The following is an 18171-nucleotide window of genomic DNA, read 5'->3' on the forward strand; positions in this document are numbered from 1 at the left end:
TCATTAATTTGAGGTTTTTCACATGTGACACCTGTAATATAGATCTAATATTCTCTCATCATTGTTTGATTATTTCTTCTGTTTTTTTTCCGGTTGCTGCGGTTTATAAGATTATATTCACTGTCACACATATACAGTTATGACATTTATTCTTTCCTTCTTGTTTGTTTGTTTTTTTGTTTGCTCTGCTCTGACTCTCTACCACAAACTAAAACAACCAGACAAATGCAGAACAGCACAAACAGCACCATTAACTGATGATCACTTTCTCATTTCACCTTCGCGAAAACATGAAAACATCAACAAACAAAAAAGAGGAGATGATCTGTACTCACATGTCGGCGCTCCTGAGCAGAGAAGAGGAAGAAATTCTCAGACTCGCAGGAGGAGGAGGAGGAGGAACAGATGACTGTGACGCACACAGGCTCTTCCACAAACAAACAAATAAACAAACAGGAGCATCACTTAGTCTGTCTTTAGTCTGCATGCTTATTTTAATAAATGGCAAATTAAAGTAGATGGCCTCACCTTGAATAGAAGATGACTGACATAAAATGCTTTGATAAAATTTGGAAAAATAAGTGTGATGCTGCTGAGGTATAATAAATATCTGAGCAGAGAAACAACAGCGCCCTTCAGTGGAAACAACATGAAAAACCATACTGACCTAAAAATAAAACAATGTTGATGTTACAGTTTATCACTGTTTCATTATTATTCTTGAAACACATATGATTCATAAATAATAAAACACACGAAAATGACTGAAATCATTACCGAAATATTTTCGTTTTTTAATATGAAACTATAATATTAATATTTGATTTATAATATTAAATATAATAATTAATTATTAATCAATATTATTTATTAGATGGGGTCTTTGAAATAGATTACATTTTATATGTATTTATGTTAAGAATTATTTCATCTAAAAGGAAAAAGAAACTTCCAGTATAGGTTTTTTTTAGCCCTGAAATGAGTCTGCAGGATGACTCTCCACCAATCAGCAAGCAGGACAACAGCCTGACTGCAGCCTGACAGGACAAACGCAGGTCGAAGTTTACTCTCAGTGAAAGGCTTTCTGATTAATAATGTATGTGTTCGTGTGGCCTGCTGAGTGCTCGGAGCCTTTTATAAACTTTTATAATTATTATTGTCAACAGTATCCTCAGTAAAGTAGTGACAGGAGATCATGTGTCTGTCATGTTTCTATCAGGCAGGTGACAGGTGTCGGGTGGGCGGGGCTTGCTGCGGCTCGAGCTGCCTGCTCTGTGCTGATAGAGCTCGAGACCTCGCAGAAATGTTCCGGTGTGTTCTCAGAGGAGTGGTAGAAGAAGAGGAAGAAGTAGAAGAAGAAGGAGGAGGAGGAGGAGGGGGAGAAGAAGAAGTCGGTCTTTAAAGGTCAGCTGCTGGTGTTTGTGGTTTTACTGGTTCCAGTGTTTCTGCTGCTGTCAGACTCACAGTGAGTACAACACAAAGACTTAAGATCACAACGTGAATGTACATATTAGAAAACTGCATCTGTTTAATTTTAATTAAACTGTCTGACTTTACAAAATAAATATATAAATAATAAAATCAGTGTGTTAAACTCATTCAATTATAGTTAAAACAGGAAACAGAACTCAAAGGTTTTCATAAAAAATACTCAAAATACAGAAGACATATTGTTTAATTATTGAATTATGCTTTTAATTATTAAAATAATAATAACGTAAAAAAAAACTCTTGACTCCTGATCATCATAACACTTTGGTTTAATTATTATGGGTCTGTAAAGTTTCCCGAAGTGTCAAAACTATCAAAATAAATCAGTTACCTATTAATTGATTTTCAGCCTGTTAAACTCTGTGTCCCCATGACCCCCCCACAGCTCCTCCTATTGTGACATCACAACATCACCAAGGAGACCGCACAGGTGAAGGAGGAAGAGGAGGATGCCCTGGCCCCCCGACAATGACACCAAGAAAAAGTCTGAAGAAGAAAAAGACAAAGGCGCGTCCATCCTTTATCCCGTCACCATGGCAACGTCAAAGCATGACCCCGCCGACCATTCAGAGGCCTGTCCGGACATCAGCTCGGAGTCAGGGGAGGACTCTAACAGGGAGGTGTTTCTGTGGCAACAGAAGGAGGAGGAGCGCGACGAGGTGGAGACGCGGGCAGTGGCCTCGTCTCCCGACGGACGATTCCTCAAATTCAACATCGAGATCGGACGAGGATCCTTCAAGACGGTTTACAGAGGGCTGGACACTGAGACCACGGTGGAGGTGGCCTGGTGTGAGCTGCAGGTGACACAGACACACAACCTTGACACAACTCAGACATACACAGATCCTAGGTTCTGGTGCCCCAATGGAAACATGTACATGTGACAAACCCTTGTACAGACTGGCAAAATCTGACATAGGGGAGACATTAGGGAGCCCCTCGTGGGCGTTGCTGAGTATTGTTGATGCACTGTGGGGCCCTCATAAGTTTGTGGGGTGGGATTTATGGTTTTCATTGCAAAATATACCAAAAGATAGCCATCTGGGGGACACACAACTCTACTACACACTGATACTCACCATGGGCAACCATATTCCCCATTTGCAATGTAACACTGAGAGTGTCACGCTTCTGCAAAACAGCAACATCAACAATGATGAAGCAAAAGACAACACAGCTTACTGCTAAAAGCTGCTACATGTTAACTGCTAACTCCTCTGAGCACATCATCCATATACTGTCTTTTATTTTATTTTTGTCTCTGGGCGAAACTATTATACTTTCATTAGGCATTAGTATTTAGCATTAGCTGTGTTTGTGCTGAGAGGTTGAATGTTGGAGAACGTGAACTCAGTGATTGCTTAGCTCATCATTGGTCCTGCCTGACATTCACGGTAGCAGCATTCCAGTTTATTACTTCACGGATTATTGATCGGAACAGTCCGTGCTCTCAGCGTGTGTTTAACAACACTTAATAACCTTTTCAATAAAGTCAGCCAGTCATCATGGAGACGGCTGCTGTCGTCATGGTGACGGAACTGATTATAGAGTGACGGAGGAAAACTATCCGAGCGGATTAAACCAAAAATGTGAGCCCAGGCTGCTGCTGGCACAGGATGTACGGGGGCCTTTTTTTACTGACCCTTTCAAAACAAAAGATTTTCATAATAAAAGGGATAAGAAATTCAAACAGAAAAAAATAGAGAGAACTGAAGATTTTTTCTTATTTTGTGTGTTTTTTTTTGTATTTTTTATATGAACTCACTGAATATTTTTATTTAGAAAATAATCTTATATGTTTTTTATGGGATATCCAAAGATATTTGAATCTACATATACAATTACATTTAAACAGAAGTAGAGATTTAGAGAATTTAGTATATTTTAAACATTTATTTACTTAGTATTCATACATTTTTCTTTCTTATTTATAATGATCAAAAACTTTGTATTATATTGTATTATGTAGCCGTATAAGTTCTATTTGCATTGTGCACACAACATGATATGTTAAACGAGGAAGTTTCTTTCCATCTGTGTATTTATTTATTTGTATATAGATATTTTAATGATATTTACACAGAGACACACGTGTAGAATAGTTGAAACCACGCAACTGTAACACATCTCGGAGGTCAGTGTATATCTGAGCTTTGGGGCAGGATTGATGGTTTTATTGGACAGTGTCTCTGACCGTGAGCTCTGATTGGTTCAGAATGAGGAAGTGTCGATGGATTTAGGACAAGCTTGGTAAATATTTAATGGTTCCGTGACAAAGAACACGTTCATTTATCCTCTAGTTTGAGTTTGTGCTCGACAAGATCACTGTGATGGTCATCTTCGTCCTGAAAAAGAAAAGAAACAGTGATGCCTCCAGTGGGCGTGTCTCTATATTTCTAGTGTTGTGAGGACCTTTTTTAGTGTCTGCTCTGGAGTTAAGGTCTATAGGAGGAAGGACAGCATGACCTGGCCCTGACGTTCAGTCAAGTTTTGGTTCTTTGAGTTAATGAAACACTTTATGGCAGCTGATAAGATTTAAAGCTGCCAAACTTTGACCTCTGTGGACGGTAGCCTCTGAAGTGTAGCAACATTAGCATTAGCATTGCAGTGAAGGGTTCTGCAGTGAAGACAACTTTAATTTCATCGTCTTTAAAACGCCTCCGTGAGCAACAGTCCTCACAAGTATACACAGACAAACGTGTGTGTGTGTGTGCGTGATAAAGTGTTACTCAGCAGTTTGTTGGTCCTTACACTGTATCTGATTTGAAGACGGCTGCTGGCTGCTGGCTGCTGGTGATAACACACACACACACACACACACACACACACACACACACACACACACACACACACACACACACACACACACACAGAAGGAGGTCAAAGGTCATCTCAGTGGTGAACTAAATGTTGTGTGTTTATGGTTATTAAACAGATTGACCTGTCCTTCACTATGATTGGTCTGCAGCTCCTATGACACGGGCACTGTAAAACTGATGTTGATTTTATTTATTCTGTTTGTTGTTGCTGTAGAGGCTCAAGGTAATTTTTTTATTCTTTATGAGTTTTTGTGAATTAATGGAGATATGTCTGTGAAGGTTCTCAGTCATCCAGGTCATGGTATATCCAGCAAAGGTTCAAAAAAGGCAACTGGACTTGTAGAGTTTTTTTGAGAAGACGTTTCACCACTCATCCGAGTAGCTTCTTCAGTTCTGCAGAAGCAGATGAGTGGTGAAACATCTTTTCAAAAAACTCTGCAAGTCCAGTTGCCTTTTTTGAACCTTGTTGGATAATTAATGGAGAATTTTACATCGTCACATCTGAAATAACACACACACACACATCAGGTTGCATTACGAGATGAAATGTGATCCGGTTTGTCTGGTCAAGTAACAGATTAGTGAGTGTGAAGGTTCTTCAGTTTTTATCAGATGTTTTTATTGGAGTGAATTCTTGTCTGTGATTGCCTGGAACTGGGTGAACACTATGAGGAACTGGACACCTGTAATGCAAGTGTTTAATGTGACTGCATTAAAGTGCAGGTAAAAGCAGCAGCGGTGAGATCACAGAGCTGAGGTTACCTTTGTAACCACCAGTGCAATAAAAGTTTGAACTAAAAACCAATTTAAGACCATTTTTATTTTACCATTTTATCTTAATCTTTTATTTTATTACCCTTGATTTTTGTTTCCATTTATCTTAAAATGTTTAATTGATTTTATTTTATTTTTATGCTGCTAAAAAGCCTGAAGGTTTTGAAACCCTGAGAGCCGACTGATGTCATCAGAGACGTGACCGATGTAAATAAACAGAGTGTATGCTGATGATTTCCCATCATGCTCTGCAGTCACCTGAGACGTGTGGTGTGTTGTCATGTCAGCAATTACTGCATGAGGGCTCAGAGTCCTTCCTGGTTTTAGAGAGACAAAGAGGACAGGTCTTTGCATAATGACTTTGCATACACCCAATAATGACATCTAACTGATTAGTGAATTAATAAATTGATGTGTTTATGTTAACAGACCCACCGTCTGAACAAGGCAGAGCGTCAGCGCTTCAATGAGGAAGTGGAGATGCTAAAAGCACTGCAGCATCCCAACATTGTCCGATTCTTTGACTCCTGGAAGGCGACACTAAAGGGTCACAAATGTACCATCCTGGTGACGGAGCTCATGACATCTGGGACACTCAAAACGTGAGTCCAGAACCAGGACCTGAACCAGGATCTGAAATCCAGTTCTGGCTGGACCTGAAGGATTGCTCACAAGTTATTCAGCAACATGCAAATTTAGATTTAGTTCCTGAACACCCCATACTGCTGTCTGTACAGATACCTGCGCAGGTTTCGTCAGATGAAACTTAAGCTGTTGCAGCGCTGGAGCTTCCAGATCCTGAAGGGGCTTCAATTCTTGCACTCTCGCTCCCCCCCCATTTTGCACCGAGATCTTAAGTGTGACAACGTCTTCATCACCGGACCCACTGCTTCTGTCAAGATCGGAGATCTGGGCCTCGCCACGCTCAAGAAGGCTTCATTTGCCAAGAGCGTCATTGGTGAGAGGCTGCAGGGTCACGTTAAAACATCCAAATTAGTTCAGAGTTTCTCTGCTCAAGTTTCTTAGATTTTCATTTAAACCGTTTTTAATAAATGCTTAATTTTGTTACTGGTGGCGCTTTCAGGGACTCCGGAGTTCATGGCTCCAGAGATGTACGAGGAGAAGTACGATGAGGCGGTGGATGTTTACGCCTTTGGTATGTGCATCCTGGAGATGGCGACCTCTGAGTATCCCTACTCTGAGTGTCAGAACGCTGCCCAAATCTACCGCAAGGTCACCAACGTAAGACCCGGCCCTCTGCAATAATGTCTATTTCTTGTCCATGTCTACATGTTTGACAATCTATTTGTCTCTCAGGGAATAAAACCAGACAGTTTTTCTAAAGTAAAAGTTCCAGAGCTGAAGGAGATCATCGAAGGCTGCATCCGAACCAAGAGCAGCGAGAGGTACTAAGACGGATCTGTTGTTAGTTCACTGTCTGTAATAATAGCAAGAAAATCCTGATTCTGTGATTAGTTCAATGCTAATGATAATAGCAGAAGTATTCATAATCTGTGAGTAGTGCGCTGTCTGAAATTACAGTTGGACATGAACTTCCTGTGGGTCCGTCAGTAACTGACTTAAGTTCTGGCCCGGCAGGTTCACGGTTCAGGACCTGCTGGACCACAGGTTCTTCCAGGAACACGTGGGCGTCCATGTGGAGCTGGCTGAGGAGGACGATGGTGCAAAGGCAGCGCTGAAGCTGTGGCTCCGGATGGATGACAACAAGAAGCTTCATGGCAAATACAAAGACAACAACGCCATTGAGTTCCTGTTTGAGTTGTACAAAGACGTCCCTGAGGAGGTGGCCCAGGAGATGGTAACCTGCCTCCCAACACTCATGACGTCACACCAAAGACGTCACTTGGCAGTCAGTCTCACCTGTCTCTGTTGGTCTCTCAGGTGGTTCTGGGGTTTGTGTGTGAGGCGGACTATAAGGTGGTTGCCAAGGCGATCAGACACCAAGTGACGACTATAAAGCGTCAGCGGGAGAAACAGCGTCGCTTGCTAGAGGAGGCTGTCAACCGCCAGAAGAAAGCTATTATTGAGGAGGAGCCTGACTCCGCCCCCCAACCATCTGAACCATCCAATCAGAAACCCGCAGTGGCCACAAATGCATCTGCTGCTGGAAGAGTGGCCAATCAGGTTTGCCTCAAGATGTTGTCAGTGATGACACATGCTGCTTGTGGAGACTACTCCTGGAGTCAACTAATTTTTTATTTTAAACTGACCACATCCACTTTAATTTATTTGATAAATTATTACTGATGATATTGTATGTTTATTGCTGTGATGCTTGTGTTCTTGTCAGATGTTTTTTATTTGGTTTGTTTGACAGCAGGACTCACCCCCCACCTGGATAAAACCAATGCCCATGGCAACCATCACATCATCGTTTCGGTCATCGAGCAGCAGCCTGGTGGACTCTGGGATCAGCAGCGTCTCCAGCAGGACAGAAGGAGACAGAGACGAGGAAGATGATAAGACCACCAAACATACACCTTACTCATCTGCCACCTGTGAGCATATACATCTACACTAATTACTCTGCATTTGTTATGATTAATTGTTAATCATTAATAGTATTTTATTTTTATATAATGATTATATAATTATCTGTCTTCTTGCTGCCATGGGTAGCCGACTGTGAGACAGACGTCTCCTTCAGCTCCTCTGGTGTTGAAGCCCCACCTCCACCTGTCACAAACCCCACCCCTGCTCCTGTGGCTCAGGAGGCCCCTAAACCTGAGGCTCCTCCCCCTGTGACCCGGACTCCATCAAAAGCTCCGCCCCTACCAGTTCTACGTTTCCCCAAAGTGAGTAGAGGCGGGACTAAATTGAAATGGGGCGTGGTCTAATACGTGCGTGCCTCTATTTCTGGACATGGTTCACTAGAGCAGTAATCCAGACTATGTATTAACTTTTATCACTTCTTTGTTATGTGCTGTATAAACAGCCATGCAAAGTAATCTGAGCTTGAATCACATCTTAACTACTAAACTGAAATGTGAAATGTTAAGTTGTTTTGGGCCAACTGATCTATAGTTCTGAGACAATCCAACCCAACATGAAGCTCCGCCCCTCCCAGTTCTCTGGTCATGTATAAGGTGGAGTGGCTATGTTGATGCATCTCTGTCACCTGTAATGGAAAATTCTGTATCACACGGTACCTTACACCAGTGGCGGAGCCAGAACGTGGCTAATGGGTAGGCCTGGAAGAATCAGGATGGGCCTGATTATTTTTAAAGCTGATATGAGATGTGTGTAAAAGTTTTATGATATAATAAAATCTGTCAGGCCACTGTAAATTAGCCTATGGTACGAAGAATATCTGATCTGATCGGCTATGTCAGATAAGCATTTTATGCAATTAGTGCGATCAGCAGTAATGTCTTAATTCACCGATCCGATCAATGACGTCATTTTTGCAGATGCTCCCTTTGCATAGACTGTTTAAAGTAAAACAAACACGTCTTCAAACACGCAAAGCAAAATAGACAGGTCTCATTGGTTTAAATGTGTTTTTTATGTCTTTGTGGCATATGTTTTGAGCTCTGTCACTATGTGCCGGACAATAAAGTTTTTTGAATCTTGAATCAGCAGATGATGGATACAAACAAATAATATGTCGGTGGCGTGGAAACTCTTCGGAGTAAATGAGACAGATAAAAGCTACAGTACCTACAGTATACCTACAGTAGAAACCAATACTCCACAATTAAACCTCTATTCCGTTTAATTTCACCGCCTTCACTTTCAGCACTTCGGACAGTTCAGTGCGCACAATCCAATAATAACAATACATCACAGCTATTGAAATGTCAGACAAATTGAAAACGTTTAAGTTCAGAACTTCCTTATATAACCACAATCACAACCATTAGCCATTGTGAACAGCTGTATCCACCTGCTCCAGTACTGTAATATCCCGCCTTCTGATCACTGGTGAACTGAAGTGTCGCGCGACATCATCACGTGAAAGATTAAGTTCGTTTTTATTTTTTGTGTCTATAAATTCTAAATGTTCAAGAAAATAAAAACCACAATGACACTTTTAAAGCAAATTTTATTAAAAAATAATAATAATAATAATAATTCATGAATCTGACGTCGGGCAATCTGTCAATCTGGGTGGGCCTGTGCACATCCAGGCCCACCCATAGCTCCGCCCCTGCCTTACACTATCAACACCCTGCTCTGCATATGCTCATGATTTGGAATGTGTTTTTGTGTGTTTGAACCCTGATTTAATGTGTGGACCTGGCACCCATCACCTGTTTTAAAACACTGCATAGCTGATAAGTATGTTGAGTTGTTGCCATTTACATTTATATTACACTTGTTGTTGTTTTACAGCTTTGAGTCCAGGTCATCTTATCTCTGTAAGGGGGGCCTGGGGGCCTAGAGGAACATGACCTTCAGCAGATAGGGGATATAAAGTGAATGTGAACTCTTTGCTCATTTTGCCACTATCAGTGCTTTGTGCTTTGTCTGAGCCCATCAGTAGATGCTGGATTAAACTACAATGAAGGCACTGTTGTGATTGATAATTTCTTAAAACAAATTTCCACCACACACCTTCTAGAGGAGATGAATTAATCTTAACAATCCTTTGAGTGAGACGTTCCTCTGGCCTTCTGCACGTCTTTCCTTCGAATCATGGGAAAACCAACAAGGAAAACTGATTAGCTGAGCCTGAATTCTTATTTTTATTTATTTTTTTGTCCTCTCCAGAGCATTGCTGTGTCCAATGCTGAGCGCCTGCCACATAGATCAGTCTGCGGCTTCTCCTCACCTGCTGACAGGTAACACACACACACACAATATACAATATCACCAAAGGTATTTGTAAGGTACTTCTCAGTCTGATGCTCAAACCAAAGTCTAATAATGTTTTAAAGAAGTCAGGACCAACGTCTTGACTATCACGGCTGCCGTTCACAAAGACCACATTCATCTCATTTGCTTCAAATCTGCATGTTTTGCTGTGATATTTCTGTTTGTAGCTACGCGTCTGATGTGACCTCAGGACTGAGTGATGGCAACGATGGCCTGTCAGATAAGGGCATCCAGGATGCGGCTAGAAGAGCGGCTACAAAGCAGTTCAGGAGGAGAGCAAGGGCTCGTCTGAGAATCACTGGGGTGACTGCTACCGTAAACATGGGAGTCACATATAAAGCCCATGAAACAACACACTGTATATTTACTTATATATATATGTGTGTGGTGTAATCAGGTGTCCGACATGGTGGATCGGGTGGTGGAGTGTCAGCTGCAGACTCACGACAGTAAGATGGTGACGTTTAAGTTCGACCTGGATGGAGACAATCCTGAGGACATTGCGTCAGTGATGGTGAGGACCAACAGCCAATCAGAGAACAGTACTGGACCAGTGTTAAAGATCCAGTTCAGCTTAATACACTGTAAAACATTATAAGCAAGTTGAACTTGGACACCTCTCATTTAAAATAAAGTGGCTCCTCAACACCAGGTCCTCAAAAACGAATGTTCAAAAATGTTTTGTTAAATCACGTAAAGGTGTTTTTGTTATTTCTCCGTTCAGATCCACAGAGACTTCATTTTGCCGTCGGAGCGGGAGGGATTCATCCTTCGCATGTATGACATCATCAAGAGGGCGGAGTCAATGATGCACCCACCACACCCAACTGACACCGACAGGTTGACTCACTTGACCAGGTCCACAATACCAAACTCCCAGGCATGTGAAGCTCTGATCTATCAGTCTAACTTCTTTAGATGTCTTGGTTTGTCCAACCAACAGCCCAAAAGACAGATCCTGTTAAATAACTGAAGCTATAAATTTGATAATCAAACTTGTTACATCATTGGCCTAATACTGTTCTTCATTTATTTAAAATTTTGCAGTCAAACCTGTCAGCACAGAGCCTTTCCAGAACTCTGTCCTCATCCTCATTACCAGGTAAGGAAGCAAGGACAAAAAAACTGTCGTATGGGGTAGAAATAAAGGAATACAAGTCAAGGACAGGGAGTTTAGAAAAAAAATAAGATAAATCAAAAGTGGTGATATATGGAAATTATTTTATAGGAATTTGTTCTGGTGTTAATGTTGTGTCCATTTTCAAATACATAACAATTCATCTTTACCCCCCTAACTTGACTGATTAATGTGTCTTCCCATCAGACATTGATGATGGGGACCCCTCCCCCTTGAAGTCAATTGATTTCTACGTTGACCCTGAGGCCATGCCACCCGTTAGACCGCTGAGGTCACAGTCCTTCAACACCACATCGGGTACGTAAGCACGTTATCTGTCCTGTCATAATAGAGACATGCTAGCCACTTGAGAGTTTAATGTTGTTCCACTGCTAGTGATTGGGGTCCCTCAGGTGAACGTGCTGGGGCCTCTGAACTTCCTAGTAATCCTTATTTAGATTTAAAGAATCAACTTATTTAGTAAATGATGAAGAGTACCTCACTGTCTAGTAGCTAGTAGAGATATAAGAACCTCTGTGTCTGAGGCTCCTGAGCAACTGCCCTGTTTCTAATCCAGTATAGACCCTATCCGAACTTTATATTATACATTGTTTTGGTGCGAAGAATAATTAATTTTTATGTAGGTCCCTTCTTTCTCCAATGACACGGGGTTCCTCAGGGAAACACACTGGGGCCTCTAAAGTTCTCTTTCTCTCTCTGTCTCCGCAGCTTCCTCATATCAGCCACCTCCATTATCTCTCCGTTACGCCCGTCCAGATTCTGTAGCTCCTCCTCCCTCTCACCTCCCTCCTGCTCCCCAGTATCACCTCCAGTCTAACCCTTACTCTACCTACACCGCCTCTTTCCCCACCCAGAGCCCCATCCCTGTTCTCCCCCGAGTCAACAGTAACCCCTCACTCCCCACTTCGCCCTCACCTTCCTCAGCCCCTCCCACTCCTCAGTGGCCTCCCCCTGGCCAACCTCTCTTCTCTCTGGCCAATGTTCTCTCTCTGGCCATGAGTGTGGCCCAGTCCCTCATGCCCCCTTCTGGAGCCCCCAACCCAGGCTTTCAGCCCCACCCGCAGCCTGTGTCTCACCCATTTGCCACCCCTCAAGCCACCCTCTCTCCCCCCATATCTCCTTCTTTAAACCCTAAACACCATTTTCCAAACCATACACTTTTACAAACTTCCTTCTCCCAGCATCTGCCCTACCCCACACCTCAGACAGGCTCTGCCTTGGACAGCCAGAAGGTGGCGTCACTCGCCTGGACTCCAGAAACACCTCAGGTAAGAAACATGAGCTGAGGTTAACATGAGTGGAGTTTAAGAAGTTTTCATCACCACCAGTTCTGTATGAAAAAAATGCTTTTTTTGCAGCTGAACCGAGGATTTCCAATGTAAACATTAATTCATCAAGAGAAAAGGATTAATCATGGGAGATAGACGTCATGACCAGGAGCTGAGACATTCATTAATTCAGTACTTAATTCTATTCATTCACTCACTCATTTTAGAGTAACAGTCCAGTCCAGTTGAAGTTCAGCTCAGCTCCACCTCCTCCTCCTGGTGAGTTCCTGCCACCATCACAAACTGAAATCACACCTGACTGAACCTGAATACTGATCATTTATCTGCTTGGTTCACAGGTTCAGAGACTGTCTCTGCTCCCAGTCCGATCAGTACTCCCAGTGCTCCCAATTACAGAGGAGAGCTCTCCGACTCCTCTACCACCTCATCATCCTCCTCCCCACCTCCCCACAACAGAGTAAGACAGACAGAGACGAAATGTGGTCCTTTAATATCAATTAAAAATCAAAATTAAGAATTTTAAGGCGGCTTTTATATTTGATTTTATGTCTAGTGTTACTTTTCATTGTGTCGAGGCTTTTCTTTTAATTTTTTTTTTTTTTCATGGAAGCATATATAAATAAAGATCATTCAGACATCTATGATGACAGTTTTTTCTCCTGTCCAGGTGTCTCCCCCTGTCTCCCCATCATCCAGACTCTCCCCAGTACCAGAAGGTAAGACACTGCTGCCGGTCTCTCATATCGGCTGACTTCTCTAAAAACAAGAACTATCGATGCTCAGATTTAAACTATCTTCTTCTTTTTGCAGCAAAGAAACCTCCCGTCCTCACCGTTGGCCGTTTCCAGGTGACGCCCTCTAATGATGCTACCGCTGTCCGCCCAGAGCCACGCCCCCTAAATCAGGTCACACCCACCGCCCACTCCCCGCCTCCCTCCAGGAAGAACAAATCAGAGAGTAACACAGGAAGCAGCACAGAGGAGCATAGTGAATCAGGGAGCAGCATCAGCACAGTGAAGTTCTCCCCGTCTGGTCCTCCCACGGGCTACCCCAGCAACCCTGGAGGTCGGCGGAAGAGTGTGGAGGAGGAGAAGAAGAGGTCAGAGGAGGAAGTGGAGGGGAGGAGGAGGAGTGGGAGCCGCAGGCTGAGCGTCACTCTGTGGGAGGGGTCAGCCAGCGGCCAGTCACGGAGCCGCTCTGCGACCTACAGCTCTGACGAATCAGGGAGCGAGAATGAGGACATGTGGGAGGAGATTCATGAGCTTCGTGAAAGGTGATTAAAGGAAAAAAACATGGAGAGAGTAGATAACACACCACTGTAAACAGCAACATTTCAACTTCTTGAAACTGCTCAAGTACCTGAAGTCAATGAAAAGACAAACATTTCTTAACCGGTAATTGATTAATTGAAACACAAAACTTTTACCAGACACTTACTAACTCAGTTTTTACATATATACATATATTAAACTCTTCAACGCACCTGCTTTCAGGTCAGCCAGTCTGTCAAGTCAATCTGTCACCATCCTAAATCCTCCTTTAACTCCTTCTTCCTCGCAGGCACCTGGTGGAGGTGCAGAACCTGCAGGTCAGTCAGAAGCGAGAGATCGAGGACCTGTACCAGAGGATGGGTAAAGTCCCGCCCCCCGGTATCGTCCCGCCGGCCGCCATGCTGAACCACCGTCAACGGCGCATCTCCAAGTCTGGGAACTATCCTCCTTCCCGCAAAAACAGCCTGCAGAGACTGGAAGTACTGTCCCCTGCAGGTGAGAAGACACACTGCAGAAAACAGAAAGGTCATGGTCATGAAATGCTGAAACGCAACTGTCTGTGTTTGTCTGGTTCAGGCATCATGAGGAAGAACTCTGTCAGCGGCAGCAGCAGTGGATCTCAGGAGAGAGCAGGGAAAGGCGTGACCTTCGCCACTGAATACAGCTTCATGGTGAGTCCACAGCGTCTCGTTTGAAATCCTTGAGAACTGAAAGTAGAATGCATGTTCAGTCTAAGAGGAGGCAGGATACTGTAAAATCCAAAGGTTTAATATGGGTCATTTCATTTTAACCTTCAACTGAGTGAAAAAAAAAAGTGGTATTTCATTAGATTTGTATTTTTTTAATCAGCTGCTGAGATGAACCTCTGACCTCTGACCTTTGTCTTCTAGTGAGGAGCTGCTGCAGACACGAAGACGATCGCAGTCGATGGAAACTGAGGAAGAGCAACAAATAGTGCAATATTTAGTTGGATTTGAGAGAGTCTGAACTGGGTCTCGAACACTTTAGTGACATTTCAGCACTTTATGAAGAACACATTGAGCCTTGATGAGTCTCAATCAGTTTGTTTTAACGTGTTTTTATCGCGTCAGATTGAGCCCACTGAGCGCAAGGCCTTTTTAAACTAAACTCACTAGAGGCCTGAGGTCAAAGCATGACACCTGAATTTGAACATGTTTTTTTGCCCCGTGCTAAAGATTTATCACTTTTCCTCATCCCTGAAGAGTCCTACAAAAACACAGTCTGTTCCTGTTCTGAGCCAAAGAAAATACACCAGCATTTAATTATCATTCAAATCTCAATATTTTGATTAAATTTTTTCACGAACATCTGCCAAAGTCAGAACCACGCAGATGTTTTTTTTTCCCGATTTATTTGACAGCCGTATTTTAAAGCAGGTTTAAGTGTTCGGGTCGAGCCTTCAACACATTTGTCCGTGATACATTTTGTGCCATCTGAATCACAGTGTGCCTTATTTATAAAATAATAATTAGTGTATTATAATATGATGTGTGCGATATAAAATTATGTGTGACAACTTAAACAGGAACCGCGTGAGTGATGAAATCATCGGAGGCGTGAAGAGATGCACTTTGTATTTGTGTGAAACTTTCAAATTATTTTGAAGAGCTCAAACAGTTGAAGTGATGTTTGAAAGTTTGTTGAATTAAAGTTACCTCAAACTAACTAAGTGACTGAATCGCTGCAGTTTTTTAATCATCCGTCTGTTGAATGTCGCTGCACAAATCAGCTGGTTTACAGGAAATCTGTTGGGTTGGCATACAACACAACAGATCCTGTCTGTGGGGATTTCTGTTACTATTTTTAGATACTGGCTCTGCACATGATGTAATGATTGGTGTTTCAGTGACCTCTGGTGGCAGTGAGAGTTATAAATGGGTTTTTCTCTATGACGCAGGAAGACTAAATGAAGCCAGACGACTTATCAGTTCTTATGTTGTTCCATATGAGTTTCCTAAATGACATTTTTATTTTAGCTGTTCATCAGAACACAGTGTAATTGCAGTGATCTAATGAATATGTTCTTTAAGTGCAGGCCCTCATCTTTAATTTAAGGGTATTTACTTTTCTCGCACACTGGTTGGGAAGGTGAAGGAATTACAGACATTTTTATACACAATCCTCTATTTTCAGGGGCTCAGCGGTGATTGGTCACTTGAAGTGTGTGGCATGTGCATTTGAAAAGTGCTGCTGTGAACTTACAATGACAACTGCGAAGAATGGTAGACATGTAGGTCGACTGTAAAGAGAAGACCATTCCTAAAGCTCAAGAACAAAAAGACCAGATGACGGTTTTGACGGACAGATGAAATAGATCAACTTGTACCACAATGACGTGAAGAAAAAAGTATGGACAGGGCTTGGAACAAGTCATTACCTGAAGAATACAGCATCATGACTTCCAGTGGCATTTGGTCACTACGGTTCATTGATAGATAGACAGATAGATAGATAGATAGATAGATAGATAGATAGATAGATAGACAACTTTATTGATCCCTTTGGGAGGTTCCCGCAGGGAAATTGACATCTCCATCGCATCCACCACTGTCAGACATACATGTACATGAATTATAAACTCAAATACCAAACACCCAGAAAAGAATAATAATAATAATAATAATAATAATAATAATAATAAATAAATATTGTGACTGTACTGTACATACATGGTTGTTGCATAAATAGAAAAATACCAGATGCATATTGTTATTGCACTTTACTATTGCACTCATGTTGTTGCAGGTTAGTTAAAAAGTCATCCAGTCCCTTTCTTTTTTGTCCTCCTCCCCCCAAATGAGTGGTGGTTAAACAGTTAAATGATGACTGAAGACAGAAGCAGCTTGATGAATCTGAAGTGTATCGAGGTGTATAGAGGTGAAGACAAATGAAGTAAAGACAATATATTCGACTGTAAAATTTGAGCAAATGTCTCTTTTTCATCTTACTGTCTCTCTTACTGGTTATTAAAGTCTGAATGCCGAGTTACAGCCTCACAGAGATGCTGCTACTTACTGATAATATTCAGCTCATTCATACCGTGACAGTGTCCGCCTAATTTTTATTCTGGAAATCCCCGTGCTTACTATTTTTGGCCTTTAAAGTTTCTCTTTCAGTTGTTGCCAATCCAGGTGTGGTCTTATTTGTCTACCTGAGTCTTAATCAGCCAATAGGAAACAAGAACCTGCCGCAATAAAGTACATAAAAGCCGCAGATGAAACACTGAGCTGAGGCTGGTGCTCAGACAAAGGTAAGAATACTAATTTAATTTTCTGTTTGATGAGCTCATTAAATGCTTTCTTTTAGTCGGTCTCTATAAATTATTTTAGTAATTATAGTCACAGTATCTCACTTAGCCGTCAATTTGAAAAAAAGAAAAACAGACATCATTTCTGTTTGTAAAAAACAACTCACCTCAGATGTCTGTAATTGATTTCTAAACTATTTTCAAGATGTTCAGAGGTTGTAGAAGAAGTCAGCTCACAGCAGACCTGTATGTATCACCTCTTACGTTCAGCAAGACCCCCTTGTGTTGATACCGCTTAAAGAATGTGGTCAGAGAGATTCAATATTAGTGTGCTCAAATGTTAAATGTTTAAATTATATTACTATTTATTGTCAAACCAGCTCTGATCTCTTTTGAATATTGGTGGTATTTGTGGTACTGAGATTTGCTATTCAGCAGATCCAGGGCTTTAAAAGAAGTCATGTGACTTCTAGTAGCAGAGCTGCAGAAACGCCCTCATGATTTTATTAGCATAAAGAAGTCAGTGAGTCGGTTTTTCTGCATGAGTTTCAAAGACTCATGAATGAAACTCAGTGGTACAGCAGCATCATTGCGACTGGAGATTTCAATATCCGGGTCGATGATGGAAGCCTGTCATCCTCTGGGAAGTTTAAAGTTGTCTTGCAGGATGCTGGCCTCGATCAGCACGTAACTGGTGCAACAGACCTCGATAGTCACACTCTGGATCTGATCATCACCAGGAATGTTGAAATCTCAAACAGCATCATCCTCAATGATGAAATATCAGATCTTTACACTGTATATTTCACCGGAAGGCCTGCGTTAAAATGTAAGAAAAGGAAAATTAAAGAAAAGAAGGATCACAACGAGTAAGAGAGACAACTAAGAAAGAAGGAAGAAGACAAAACTTTCAGGCCCAAGAACATATTCTTATAAACTTGATTCAACAGATCATATTGGTTTGCAAAGTTTAGAATAATGTCGTCTATGTAGCTTGCAGTAAGTTTACTGATCTAACTGTGGCAGATATTTACCCATGAAAGCCAGGTGATGACAATCTGAAACAAGTCAATCTACTACAGAATGACGTCAGTCATAGAAGCCCCACCTTAGACATTTACACAGAAAACTAAGCGAATCCTTGGAGAACCTAGTCACAACAGCTTAGTGAAAAATGATTAATGAACACCTAAACTGTCTGTACAAAATGTACATGTGGACTCCACTGTGAAAAGACTTTTTGTTGTTATTTTGCAGGACAAGCTGCACAATGGGAAATGTG

The 18171-nt window shown here is 41.9% G+C and overlaps 1 protein-coding gene across 3 annotated transcripts; it reads left to right on the forward strand.

The window, feature by feature from the left end:
- The first annotated feature begins 1278 nt into the window (after positions 1-1278).
- On the forward strand, positions 1279-15307 carry LOC311506361 (serine/threonine-protein kinase WNK4-like). 3 transcript variants are annotated; one of them, XM_084570286.1, is made up of 24 exons: positions 1279-1404; positions 1877-2291; positions 5514-5686; positions 5822-6042; positions 6169-6326; positions 6402-6490; positions 6684-6903; positions 6987-7229; positions 7423-7603; positions 7725-7900; positions 9819-9889; positions 10091-10226; positions 10321-10437; positions 10648-10803; positions 10971-11025; positions 11248-11358; positions 11770-12329; positions 12557-12608; positions 12689-12807; positions 13018-13066; positions 13161-13623; positions 13911-14116; positions 14198-14292; positions 14512-15307. In XM_084570286.1, the coding sequence occupies exons 2-24, from the start codon at positions 1941-1943 to the stop codon at positions 14512-14514; spliced, it is 4005 nt and encodes a 1334-aa protein (XP_084426412.1). In that variant the 5' UTR covers positions 1279-1404; positions 1877-1940; the 3' UTR covers positions 14515-15307. The 3 variants fall into 3 exon arrangements, with proteins under 3 accessions (XP_084426412.1, XP_084426411.1, XP_084426413.1); XM_084570285.1 differs by having other exon boundaries at positions 1302-1465; XM_084570287.1 differs by having other exon boundaries at positions 1302-1465; positions 7426-7603.
- Positions 15308-18171: the final 2864 nt, after the last annotated feature.

This window comes from Chelon labrosus (genome assembly GCF_963514085.1).
Source record: "Chelon labrosus genome assembly, chromosome: 21".
Classification (NCBI taxonomy): Eukaryota; Metazoa; Chordata; class Actinopteri; order Mugiliformes; family Mugilidae; genus Chelon; species Chelon labrosus.

Excerpts from the sequence above, each read along its gene's own strand:
- LOC311506361 (XM_084570286.1), top strand. The coding sequence starts at position 1,941 with ATGCCCTGGCCCCCCGACAATGACACCAAGAAAAAGTCTGAAGAAGAA. Across the intron at positions 6,491-6,683 it reads CGAACCAAGAGCAGCGAGAG|GTTCACGGTTCAGGACCTGC; the intron begins GTACTAAGACGG and ends CTGGCCCGGCAG. Across the intron at positions 10,804-10,970 it reads CCACAATACCAAACTCCCAG|TCAAACCTGTCAGCACAGAG; the intron begins GCATGTGAAGCT and ends AAAATTTTGCAG.